General features: G+C 36.2%; 1 protein-coding gene across 12 annotated transcripts in view; it reads right to left on the reverse strand.

Moving 5' to 3' along the window:
• ZNF280D (zinc finger protein 280D) overlaps positions 1-13,649 on the reverse strand; it is a 335,873-nt gene that overhangs the window by 38,150 nt on the left and 284,074 nt on the right. The window contains exon 18 of one of the 12 annotated variants that reach the window (XM_040492784.1): positions 11,962-13,579. The exons of the other annotated variants lie outside the window; for them this stretch is intronic. Coding sequence (XP_040348718.1) covers positions 13,366-13,579 — 214 coding nt within the window. The 3' untranslated portion in view covers positions 11,962-13,365. Of the gene's footprint in view, positions 1-11,961; positions 13,580-13,649 lie in introns of those variants that run through there. 12 annotated transcript variants of the gene reach the window in all.

A 13,649-nucleotide genomic window follows, 5' to 3' on the forward strand; every position in this document is an offset into this window, starting at 1 on the left:
CTCTTAAACACAATACATTAGATATTTATTTTGATTGCTGGTATACTCCTGTTAGGACCAGTCTTATTTGCTATCATATGAAATTATCTATCCACTTCTAAACACTTAGGTATGATTTAAAGTTAGGCAAGATAAGAGTAAAAAACCACTCTGTATGGATAGAAGAAAGAACTAACAAGAGACAGGAATCAAAAGAAACAAAATATTTGTGAAATTGTGAAGCAAAAAAATTAATAATAATAAGACCATTAGTGAAGGCAGAAGATTTTGATGCCAGACTAGGGCTCTATTTTGTCATTTTGTTGGCAATATTGAATTAAGTCTGGAATATTTAATTTATAATAAACAAGCACCATCAGGACCAGAAGACCGAAAAAACTAGTAACCTTAGAATCACTGGCAGAAGCGGGTACAGTTTGTCCTAAATGAAGGACTACACTAAAGTTTCATTTATATTTTCATTTCACTGACTCTCCCATCCTTCTCTGCTTACCGGGTGTCAAAAATAGAGGTCCAAACTGCCAGAAACCACCATATTTTGACACATAGCTCCTACCTACTGACTTGTAATTACATAGTAGGGGCAAATATATTGTACCCACTTTGAAAAGGAGAAACCATTTTAGAATTGCTCAAGATTTGGTTTGACATATTAATGTCCATGGTAGGGGAGAGAAATCCAAGGGCATTAGCCCCCATTATCTCCAAACCCAGTTACATTTCAACAGTTTAGAGAAGGTAACCACAAAAGACCCTGAAAAATCAAAGCAATCTTGAGAAAGAAGAACAAAACTGGAGGTATCAGAATTCCCAATTGCAAGATATACTACAAGGCTGTAGTAATCAAAATGGTATGGTACTGGCACAACACACATAAATCAATGGATCAGAAAAGGCAGACTAGAAATAAACCCTTGCTTATATGGTCAATTAACTTATGACAGTGAACACTGGCAAAACGATATAATGGGGAAAAGACAGCCTCTTCAATAAATGGTGCTGGGAAAACTGGACAGCTACATGCAAAAGAATGAAACTGGACCATTTTCTTACACCATACACAAAAATAAACTCAAAATGGATTAAAGACCTAACTGTGAGACCCAAAACCATACAAAACTCGTATGAGAACACAGAGAGTAGTATCTCTGACATTGGCTGTTACAATGTTTTTCTGGATACGTCTCCCTTGGCAAGGGAAACAAAAGCAAAAATAAACAACTGGGACTATATTAAAATAAAAAGCTTTTGCACACCATACACAAAAATAAATTAAAAATGATGAAAGACCTAAATATGAGACAGGAAACAATCAAAATCCTAGAGGAAAACATAGGCAGCAAACTCTATGACCTCGGCCATAGCAACCCCTTACTAGACACATCTCTGGAGGCAAGCGAAACAAAAACAAAAATAAACTACTGGGACTTCATAAAGATAAAAAGCTTCTGCACAGCAACAGAAACAATCAACAAAACTAAAAGACAACCTATGGAATAGCAGAAGATATTTGCAAATGACATATCTGATAAAGGGTTAGTATCCAAAATCCATAAAGAATCAAACTCACAACCAAAAAATAAAGAATGCACTTAAGAAATGGGAAGACATAGACATTTTTCCAAAGAAGACTTCCAGATGGCTAACAGACACATGAAAAGATGCTCAACATCACTCACTATCAGGGAAATAGAAGTCAAAACCACAATGAGATACCACCTCACACATGTCAGCATGGCTGAAATTAACAACACGAGAAACAACAGATGTTGGCGAGGATGTGGAAAGGAGAACCTTCTTACAATTAGTGGGAATGCAAACTGGTACAGCCTTCTGGAAAACAGCATGGAGTTTCCTCAAAAAGTTAAAAATAGAACTGTCCTACTGTCCAGCAATTGCACTACTAGGTATTTACCCAAAGGATACCAAAATACAGATTTGAAGGGGCACATGCACCCTGATGTTTATAGCAGCATTATCAGCAATAACCAAATTATAAAAGAGCCCAAAAGTCCATCGACTAATGAATAAAGAAGGTGTGTGTGTGTGTGTGTGTGTGTGTGTGTACCGTATTTTGATATACATATTTATGTAAATACATATATATATATATATATGGAATATTACTTAGCCCTCAAAATCTTGCCATTTGCAATGATGTGGATGGAGCTAGAGTGTATTATGCTAAGTGAAATAAGTCAGAGAAAGACAAATACCATATGATTTCACTCATATGGAACTTAAGAAACAAAAGAGATGAACATAGGGGAAGGGAGAAAAAAACAACAGAGAGTGGGAAGCAAACCATTAGAGACTTAACTATAGAGAACAAACTGAGGGTTGATGGATGGAGGTGGGCGGAGATGGGCTAATTGGGTGATGGGTATTAAGGAGGGCACTTGTTGGGATGAGCACTGGGTGTTATGTGTAAGTGACGAAATCACTAAAATTCTACACCTGTAACCAATTTTACCATATGTGTTAACTAATTAAAATTTAAATAAAAACTTGAAATAAAAAAAAAATGCTTTTGGGGCACCTGGTGGCTCATTCACTTAAGTGGCCAACTCCTGACTTCAGCTCAGGTCATGATCTCACAGTTGATGAGATCAAGCCCCGCATCAGGATCTGCACTGACAGTACAGAGCCTGCTTGAGATTCTCTTTCTCCCTCTCCCTCTGCCCCTTCTAAGCTCATGCGTGCACTCTCTCTCTCAAAATAAATAAACTTAAAAAAAAAAGCTTTTCCACAGTGAAGGAAGCCATCAACAAAACAATAAAGACATGTACTGATTGAGAAAAAATATTTACAAATGATATATCTGACAAAAGGCTAATATCCAAAATATATAAGGAAGTTACACAACTCAACACAGACATTTCAATTAAAAAATGGGCAGGTGACCTGAATAGATATTTTTCCAAAGCAGACATACAGATGCCCAATAGTCACATAAAAAGATGCTCAACATCATTCATCATCAGGGCAATGCAAATCAAAACCACAATGAAATCTTGCCATTTGCAAGATAGATAGAGCTAGAGTGTATTATGCTGAGTGAAATAAGTCAATTAGAGAAAGACAAATACCATATGATTTAACTCATGTAGAATTTAAGAAACAAAATAGGTGAATATATTGGGGGGGGGGAGGAGAGAGGGAAACACACCACAAGAGACTCTTAATGATAGAAAACAAACTGAGAGTTGATGGAGAGAGATAGGTGGGAGATGGGATAGATGGATGATGGGTATTAAGGAGGGCATTTGTGATGCGCACTGGGTGTTGTATGTAAATGATGAATCACTAAATTCTACTCCTGAAACCAATATTGAAGTATTTTAACTAAAATTAAAACAACACAGTGAGAGATCACTTTAAATCCTATCATAATGGCTAAAATCAAAAAGACAAGAAAGAACAAGGTGAGGATGTACAAAAAAAAAGGGACCCTTGTGTACTGTTGGTGAGAATGTTAATAGCATGGCCACTGTGGAAAACAGTATGTAGGTTCCTCAAAACATTAAAAATAGAATTATCACATGACCCAATAATTCCACTACTGGGTATTTACCCAAAGAAAAGGAAAACATAAGTTCTAAAAGATATATATGCACCCCTTTGTTCATTGTGGCATAAATTTATATGGAAGCAAACCAAATATCTATCAATATATGTGTATAATGAAGAAGTTATATATGTACATATATATATATAACTTGTACATATATGTACATACATGTGTGTGTATATGTATGTATATATGTGTACACACACTGCAATATTATACAGCCACAAAGAAGGATGAAATTTTACCATTTATAACAACATGGATAGACCTAAAGGGCATTACACTAAGTGAAATAAGTCAGATACAAAAAGACAAATACTGTATGATTTCACTCATATGTGGAATCTAAAAAACAAAACAAATGAATAAACAAGCAAAAAGCATAAAGAGACCTATAGAGAAAACAAACTGATAGTTGCTGGAGGTGAATGTGGTAGGGAATGGGAAAAATGTGGGAAGGGGAGTGGAGATCCTGGCTTCCAGTTATGGAATAAGTCATGGGAATAAAAGGTACAGCATAGAGAATATAGTCAATGATATTACAATAGTGTTGTATGGTGACAGATGGTAGCTACACTTGTGGTGAGCGTAGCATTTATAGAGAAGTTGAATTACCATATGCTGTAACCTGAAACTAGTGGATTACTGTGTGTCAACTATACTCAAATTAAAAAAAAAAAATTAGGGGACCCTGGGTGGCTCAGTTGGTGAAGCGTCTGACTCTTGATTTCGGCTCAGGTCATGATCTCACAATTTGTAGGATGCAGCCCCACATCGGGCTCTTTCTTCACTGACTGTGGAGCCCAATTGGATTCTCGCTCTCCCTCTCTCTTTGTCTCTTCCCCACTCATTCTTTCTCTCTCTCTCTCAAAATAAATAAACTTAAAAAATACTTTTTTAGTTTAGAGAAGGAAATAAGCCCAAAATAAATTCCATATACCTCATAAATGAGATCAGTTTGCCTTTTTCCCACTAAATCACATATATGAAGTGAAGACACTGACCATTTTGAATACTTAAGATTCTCTAACTTAGATAATGTGTTCAGAACAAATAATTTCTCCAAATAATTTCAGAATTTCACAAGAAAATAATGGAATGATTTCTTACATACTCTTCAATGGTCACAGTATTCAATGGAAGTAAACATTTTTACTTATTTTAAAAAAAATTTTTTAAATGTTTTCATTTATTTTTGAAACAGAGAGAGGCAGAGCATGAGCAGGAGAGGGGCAGAGAGAGAGGGAGACACAGAATCTGAAGCAGGCTCCAGGCTCTGAGCTGTATGCACAGAGCCGGATGTGGGGCTCGAACCCACAGATTGTCAGATCATGACCTGAGCTGAAGTTGGACGTTTAACTGATTGAGCCACCCAGGCGCCCCAGAAGTAAACATTAAAGAAAGATAGTATTCCTAAACATAAAGCTTACTTCAAAAGGGTGCCATTCTGTTTCTAAAAGAGCTTACTTGTGGCTTACATTTATGAAGGATAATTAATGAGTTACTGGTATTGTTTAGAGTGGTATAATAGTGATATTTCTCTTTGGGAACAAGTCCAGATTCTCTGTTGGTATAGTATTTCACAAAAATCACATAATGTAATATATACATGGTATTACTGGTTTAACTGGTTATGAAATCAGTTTACTATGTGGCCCTGTGAAGATGTGGATTCAGTGTCTACAATTCTGATTGGCTTATTCTGTAATTACTCTGATGGCATGAACTATGCCTTATTCATGTTTCCATATCCAGCACTTGATACAGTGTCTTGCACACAGAAGGCAAGAAATCAATGTTTGGGTCAAGGAATATATGGGAGGGTTATTTATTTACATCATACTATTGGGGCGCCTGGGTGGCGCAGTCGGTTAAGCATCCGACTTCAGCCAGGTCACGATCTCGTGGTCCGTGGGTTCGAGCCCCGCGTCGGGCTCTGGGCTGATGGCTCAGAGCCTGGAGCCTGTTTCCGATTCTGTGTCTCCCTCTCTCTCTGCCCCTCCCCCGTTCATGCTCTGTCTCTCTCTGTCCCAAAAAAATAAATAAACGTTGAAAAAAAAATTATTTACATCATACTATTAAAGAGCCATGCAGTTACAATTGGTGTTAAGAATAAAACACAGTAGCCATTCTGAAATAAGACAGAGGAACTCACTTTTAAGGAAAGGAAGTTTTCTGTTTTCATTTCTTCCTAGTACTCTTTTAAATTAGGAGTATTTAATAAAACATAATACAAATTTTTATTTGTAAAATATTTTACACTCCTGCAATCTTCTAAACAATAGTATAAAGATTATTTTTAAATTTATTTCACAAATGAAACTGAAGTAAGTAACTTGAACATAAAGTTAATAAGAGAGAGGAGTCTTCAACTCCAGTGTTTACTGTACTTTGATTAAAACAAACTTAGAGGTAACTGAGACAACCAAATAACTTCTAAAATCACTTTAAACAGTGGCTTTTAGTGCATTTGATTCAATCAATAAAGTAGACAACTGGTTAAGTAGTCTAGTTTTCTAAGTTTGAGGTTTTGTGGATTTACTATGGACTCATACTCTCAAGATGTGTTAGAGGGGAGTATCTTTCTAACCTGAACTTGTTGTCAAGAAAATTAACCTTGCAAAAAACCTGAAAATTTACTTCTATTCTATGTTATAATTAATTCACCCAGATAGTATACTGGAGAAGACAGAGGAAGAAGAAAATGAAAATAAGGGAAAAACAAATAGAAAAGTACAATTCCATGATTGAATTACACCCTAACATTGTAAAGTTTTTAAAAAAATCATTTCAAAGGTCTACAAAAGGAACAGCAACTTTACTACTACTACCTGGCACAGTTATACATATCCATAAATCTAGTAATATCGAATAAGTAGCCAGGAAATGAATGCCTACTAATAATTTTAAAAGTTTTCTTTTAAAGGGGGATTCTATATGCTCAAAGGGAATGTTTTCTCCTCAACAGAGAGAATTATGTACTAGTTTTCTTTTTCTATTTTTTTTTAAATTTATTTTTGAGACAGAGAGAGACAGAGCATGAGTAGGGGAGGAAAAGAGAGAGAGGGAGACACAGAATCTGAAACAGGCTACAGGCTCTGAGCTGTCAGCACAGAGCCCAACGCGGGGCTCAAACTCACGGACTGTGAGATCATGACCTGAGCTGAAGTCAAATGCTTAACCGACTGAGCCACCCAGGTGCCCCTACGTACAGGTTTTCAACAAGGGTGTTGTTTCATAGTCTCTAGACAAGAAAAGTAAGAACTATACTCAATCTGACATTAAAGAATTATATCAGATGCAACTGAAGCACTTCAATAAGATGCCATCCACCCAGCAGTTTGGAGGAAGGTACTGCAAGACCTTTGAACTACAAGCCGAAGTAACGAATAACTACAGTGCAAATCGATTGCACTAAAACTCTCAATGATGAGAAGATGCCACTGACAGGTGGTTTCCAGGGTCTCCTGTCATCAGCAGTAGCAGTAATTACAGTATTAACAGCAGAAAAAGCAGGAGCAGCTGGAGCAGCAACAGGAAGAGCCTTAACAGTAGTAGCAGTAGTAACAGCAGCAGCTGGAACAGCAATGGCAACAACATGCATTTATTAACTACTTTTTGTCAGGCCAATGCTAAATAATTTTAATTATTGAAGTTAATAATTTCAATTATTTAAGTTAATAACTTAACTAATTTAATTTTCATACATTATGTCTTTTTCTTTTTAAAAAAAAATTTTTTTTTCAACGTTTATTTATTTTTGGGACAGAGAGAGACAGAGCATGAACGGGGGAGGGGCAGAGAGAGAGGGAGACACAGAATCGGAAACAGGCTCCAGGCTCTGAGCCATCAGCCCAGAGCCCGACGCGGGGCTCGAACTCACGGACCGCGAGATCGTGACCTGGCTGAAGTCGGACGCTTAACCGACTGCGCCACCCAGGCGCCCCAATTATGTCTTTTTCTAACGACTCTGTAAGGAATTCTCACAGACCTTTCACTGATGAGGAAGCTGGGGCTCAAAGAGCCGGTTAGATACACAACTAGCACTTAAGCCTAGGGCTGCCTTATTTCACAGCTGCACTCCTTTCACAATACCATACTTCACAGTGGGATGGAGACAGATATTTTTCCATGTGGAGGATTCCAAACAATAGGTTCCTACATTTCAATAAATGACAAAGGAAAGGAGATGCACAGTAGCTTCTCCAAGTTTGGAGATGAGAGCAAACTCAGGTAGTCAAATACCAAAATGATTAGAGTGAGGCTGCTGAAGGATCTCAAAATCAGAGAGATGGACTGAAAATATGAGATGAACCACAGTGCAATCAGCATAAGGCAGGATAATTAGGTGAAAAGACTATTCTTACTATTTATAAAATACAATTATGACTAAAGGGAACCTAGGAGCATTCACAGACATTCTCAAACAGCAGTTTGGTGAGCATCAGATACCAAAAATCTAATGGCATGACTACTATTTGCTTCAACAATAACTCTAAAAATATATATATATATACTGGGTTAGGAAAAGAAAGTTAACAAAACTGATCTGTGAAAATGCTATGGGAAGCTTAGGTTGAAAATAGTAATCCTAATGAAGATTAAGAAAATGCAGGCAGAAATAAAATCATGAACAGTAGTAATATAACAACAATAGTAACACTGATAACTTTACACTTGTATAGCACTTCCTATGGACCAATTATTTTGTAAGAACTATATGCATAAACTGATTCATTTAATTCCCTCAACACCTTATAAGCAAGTACTATTGTTATCTGCATTTTTACAAATGAGGAATGGGGCACAGACAACTGGTAACCCACCCAAAGTCACACACACTGTAGTAAACGGCAGGGTAGGAACTCCAAACAAGGCACTCAACTGTAGAGCTTGTGTTATTTAACTACTGTCCTCTTAGCAGTCTGAGAGTAAGGTTTAATGTGGAGCTAGTATCAAAAATTTACATTGGAAGAAACTCCTTAACAGATAATCAGATAATAAAAGGCTGGAAATAACCTCAAGAAAAGTAGGTAAGTGGGTATATTGATAAACTAAGCATAAGGAGAAGAAGCTACAAATAAATGAGAGATTCTTAAGGTTTTTAGTGTGAAATGAAAAGTAACCATACTCCTCCTCCTCCAAAAAAAAAAAAATTTGTTGCAGCTATAATCAGAGACAGAATAAGCTAATAACTGGTTGTCCCTGTTATGTATTTCTTCAATTTTATAAACATAATGGAAGATATGATTTCATTTAACTTCTAAAAACATGAAAATGTACATTGCTATCAAGTTATAAAGTCTAGAAAAATACATAAAAATGAATGAAATGTCTAGGAGTCCATCCTCGTTAACCCTACACAACTATTTATTTCTCAAGTCAGAGAATCTGAAGAATGATTCCTCTAAATCAGCATTCTACATACGTATTATACGGAAATTAATGTCAGGAAATTAGTAAGGTTGAATAAATATTCTTGCAGACACTCATGGGCCACATCTAGCATGAAAAATCCTATATTAAAGAATCTATTTAGGGGCACCTGGGTGGCTCAGTCAGTTGGGCATCTGACTTCGGCTCAGGTCACGCTCTCACAGTTCGTGAGTTTGGCCCCGTGTCGGGCTCTGTGCTGACAGCTCAGAGCCTGGAGCCTGCTTCAGCTTCTGTCTCCCTCTCTCTCTGACCTCTGAGGCTCACACACACACACACACACACACACACTCTCTCTCTCTCTCTCTTTTTCTCTCTCAAGACTAAATACATTAAAAATTAAAAGAAAATTTTTTTAAGAATCTATATAATTTTAACTTGCATTTCCTAAACTTATTTGACTATGGAAACTCCCCCCCCGCCCCAGGTACTTTATAAATTTTGGACACACTAGTTCCACCATTCATTTGGGAAACAATGACTTAAGTTATTTTCTTTTATAGAAATGCAAGAGAATTACTTTTATGAGAATATATGTAGAGAGTTAACCATGCTAAGGATTAATGCAGACATTTAGTTTTTTTTTTTAAGGTCAAAAGGTTCTGCTACCAGAGATAAGGATATGCGGCATTCTGTAATCATCTTCTCCTAAGAACAAATTATAGCATGTAGGTATAACCAATATTGAATAACAGAAGTCCAGAACCCTACAACATGTCTGCACTCCTATTTACAAAAAGAGTAACTATGACCCCAAGGACACCACCACTCCCCTGGTTTTCTTCTATGTCATTGGCCACCACTGTTTAGTCTCCTTCTCCTTTTCATCTCCCTAACCCTTTATTGTCAGATTCCACAGAGCTCAAACTATGGACCTTACCTTTTCTCTATCTCTACTGTGTTCCTCAGTAATCTCCTACAGTCCCATGACTTTTTTAAATTTAATATTTGGGGACAATTGTATATTCACATGCAATTGTAAGAAATAATATATATTGATTCCATGTACCTTTTGTCCAGTTTTCTCCAGTGATAACATCTCACAAAATTATAGTACAAAATCATAATCAAGATACTGACAGTGATATAATATACCAATTAATTCATATTACTCTGGTTTTACTTTATATTCATTCCAATGGCATTTAACAGTGTTCAATGATACTTACAGCCTAGAAACTCCCCTAACCTCACACAAGTGAATGACTATGGCATCTCCATTTGGATGTCTAAGAAGTATCTCAAACTAAAACATGTCCCAAGTCAGAGTCTTCACCTTCCCTTCCAAATGTATTCTTCCTAGTCTTCCCCATCTCAATTAATAACAATAATGCCATCTTTCTAGTTGCTCAGAGTAATAACTATGAAGTCATCCTCTTCTCTTACTTCACATCCAAACCAACAACAAATTCAAAATATACCCCAAATCAAACCTCTTATCACCCACACTGCTAGTTGCCTAGCCTAACCCTCTGCCATCTCCTACCAGATTATTACAATAGCCTCCCAACTAATCCTCTGAAATTTGCCCTTGGTCTTCTAGAGTTTATTCTCAAGACAGGGGCTAGAGTAATATAAACACTCTTCTCTATTTAAGGTTATTTGTTGGTTGTAGTTTTTACTGAGATATAAAAGACTTCACTATTCAAAATCTTCTAATAAACAGCTTCTTATCTCAGAGTAAAAGCCAAATTCACACATGGCCTACATTACCTCCCACGCCCTGCCTCCTACTGCTCTCTCTCTCTTCCTCACTCCTTTACAACCAACCCAGTCTCCTTGCAGTTCAGCTTTTCACTCCAGTGTGGACTCAAAGGCCTTTTCTGACCACCAACTTTCAAATGGAAGCCTCCCACCTCCAACCCTGTACTCCTTATTCCCCTTCCCTACTCAATTTTTCTCCCCAGTATTGACCACAATCTAATATACCATATGTTTTATCTACTTTTTATTGTCAGTCTTTCAGCACTAAATAAAACATGAGCTCGAGGAGGGCAGAGATTTCAGTTCATTTTTCTAGCACTTAGAATCGTGCCAGGCACAAATCAGATGTTTAAGAAACCAATGAATAAATAAACGAGGCCCAAAACAGCAAGGTGTTTTGCCAAAATGTGACACAAATATGGCAAGAGTCCTAAGTCTATGTAGCTTAGGAATCATTTTTTCTAAGAATGGTGATGGACTCAAACTGAACCAATATCACTTTTTATTCAGTGGTCACCAAAACAAACATGCATGAAATGACAATTTCTGATGAAGTGAATAAACTTGATGGTAAGGAGGGATCAGACTCAAGCTAAAACCAAATTAAAATTCAACCACTGCCTATAATAAGCAAATTTTACATCAACTGCCTTAATGTTTTATTTAAACCAACTTTTTAAAAAAGGAGTTACAGGTGATAGAACTTTAAGAACTTAAACTTCAAGAAAATAAACTGGATAACACTATAAGATAGAGTCCTAGGAAAGAACACAATGCAGTACTCCTACATTGTTCTATCAAGAATGTAGTTTATCAGGGGACCTGGGTGGCTCAGTCGGTTGAGTGTCTGACTCTTGATTTCAGCTCAGGTCATGATCTCACGGTTCATGAGTTTGACCCTGCATCAGGCTCTCTGCTGGCAGCCCAGAGCCTGCTTGAGATTCTCTTTCTCTGTCTCTCTCTTCCCCACCCCTGCTCGTGTGCACTCTCTCAAAGTAAATAAATAAAACATTAAAAAAATAATGTAGTTTATCATATTTTTGAGCTTTAACCAAGGTAGAGCAAAACAAAGATGTATAAACAAAAAGGAACTTATGCTAAAAACAGAAAGAAGTTGTTGTTTCTGGGCAAAATTTTAAAATTTTTAAAATTGGGTAGAAAGAGGATGAATGACAAAAATTTTCTAGAGACAGATAAGGAAATAAAGACTAATATATCACCATGTCAAATTATTAAGAAACAAGCCACTTTGGGAGCTTTTGGAAAATCATTCATTTACAGTACAAATTATTGTGGAAATGTAACACTAATGGGTTCAACTTATTATTCTTATTATTTACAAGGAGCACATTTTATAATAAGTAGTCATCTAAGTTGGCTTTAAATCTCTTTCAAAGTAAAATTAAAGAAGTTTTGATTTTAGAGTAAAAAACATAACTGAGGTCATACTTTCAGAGGCTCCTAACCTCACAGCAGGTAAGATCACAAAAAGCATTTTGCTTGTTTTTAAAATTCAAGAAATTGGTATACTATAGTGACCTTTCAATTGTTTTGGAAGAAAAAATGCAAGATGCATTAAGTAGACACAGCTTTCAGTTTGGAGGCCAAATGATAACAAGGCCTCCATAAAACAATTAAAGCAATGCTCCTATTTATATGATAAAAATCTATAGCTTTCATATGAATTCTTTATTGGTAAATAATTCCTGAGGCACTTAAACAATACAACTTTTATTAAAAGAAATTAATAGCATCAAAACTGTTTATATCTATATTTAATATAGCTAAAATAAACAAATGTTCAATATTTAAAATATACATATGTATGAGGAAATATATATATAAAATATAACAACTGCATTATTGGCCCCCATCATTTTTAATGTTACCTTTACCCAAAGAGACTACATTAATGGTTAAGTGGCTATTTTGTATTTGACGTACAAACATGTGACTTTAAAACTTGTTTTAAGGTCTGCAAGAAGAGGTTCTGCCAATTCTTTACACTTTAAAATTCACAATCATTAAGATAATATTAATAATAAATATCCCAAAGTAAGACAGAGGATATAATAATGTCTAATGGTCTGACCAACAGCCAAATTAAAAAGCTATAAATAGGCAGCTATAAAGAAATCCATAGAGAATTCCAGGGAATCTCTTGGAGTTCTTAACAAAACAAAGCAAACACTAAACAACAGTTTTCAAAAAAAGAATATAAAAATAGACATCATAAAATAGACATCTGTAAATCTGGAGAACATAAAACCAAGCTACCAAAATTAAATTTTTTTTAATTCAAAAATCTGAGAACTGGTATTGCTAAAACTCTATAATAAAGTTAACACTGAGTAATATATTTTAAATGATAGAAAAATAACTGCAATTTGGAACATAAGTTTAGAGACCTGTTGTTCCAAGGACATAAAAATAACCATGGTTTCCTAACAACCAGAGAGCTTTTGTATTCCTTGGACTGCATTCATGCTAGATAAAGATTAAAAGGTAGCAGCCAAAATGACTACACTTCAACTTGGATGTTGAAGCACTTATCTGAATGGGTTTTCTTGGCCACAAGTGACCCACAAGCCTAAGATCAAGAGCCAAGCCCCCAGCGGGAATTGTGCTCAATTTGGTGGGCTTAAAACCATCTCTGGCTAAATCAGCATCAGCCTTACAGGAGGCCAGCCATGAAGGAAGGGAGTCTCCCCAAAATCTGATTTCTTGAGACCACAACCTAGAGCAGGTCCCACAGTCAAATTATTCACATTCCTTGGAAAGAGAGAACAGGCATCAGTTGTGTCCATCGAAGGGGGACACTGTCCAGGTGTACCCTGGACATTTTTTGAAATCTCTGGGCTGCCTCTGCATCTGAAAAATAAGAAAAATAGTACAATGACAGACAACAGATGAGGAAAAAGACAATCATCTGGCCTAAAAG

This window comes from Herpailurus yagouaroundi, unplaced genomic scaffold (genome assembly GCF_014898765.1).
Source record: "Herpailurus yagouaroundi ecotype Mexico unplaced genomic scaffold, PumYag 184, whole genome shotgun sequence".
Taxonomy (NCBI): domain Eukaryota; kingdom Metazoa; phylum Chordata; class Mammalia; order Carnivora; family Felidae; genus Herpailurus; species Herpailurus yagouaroundi.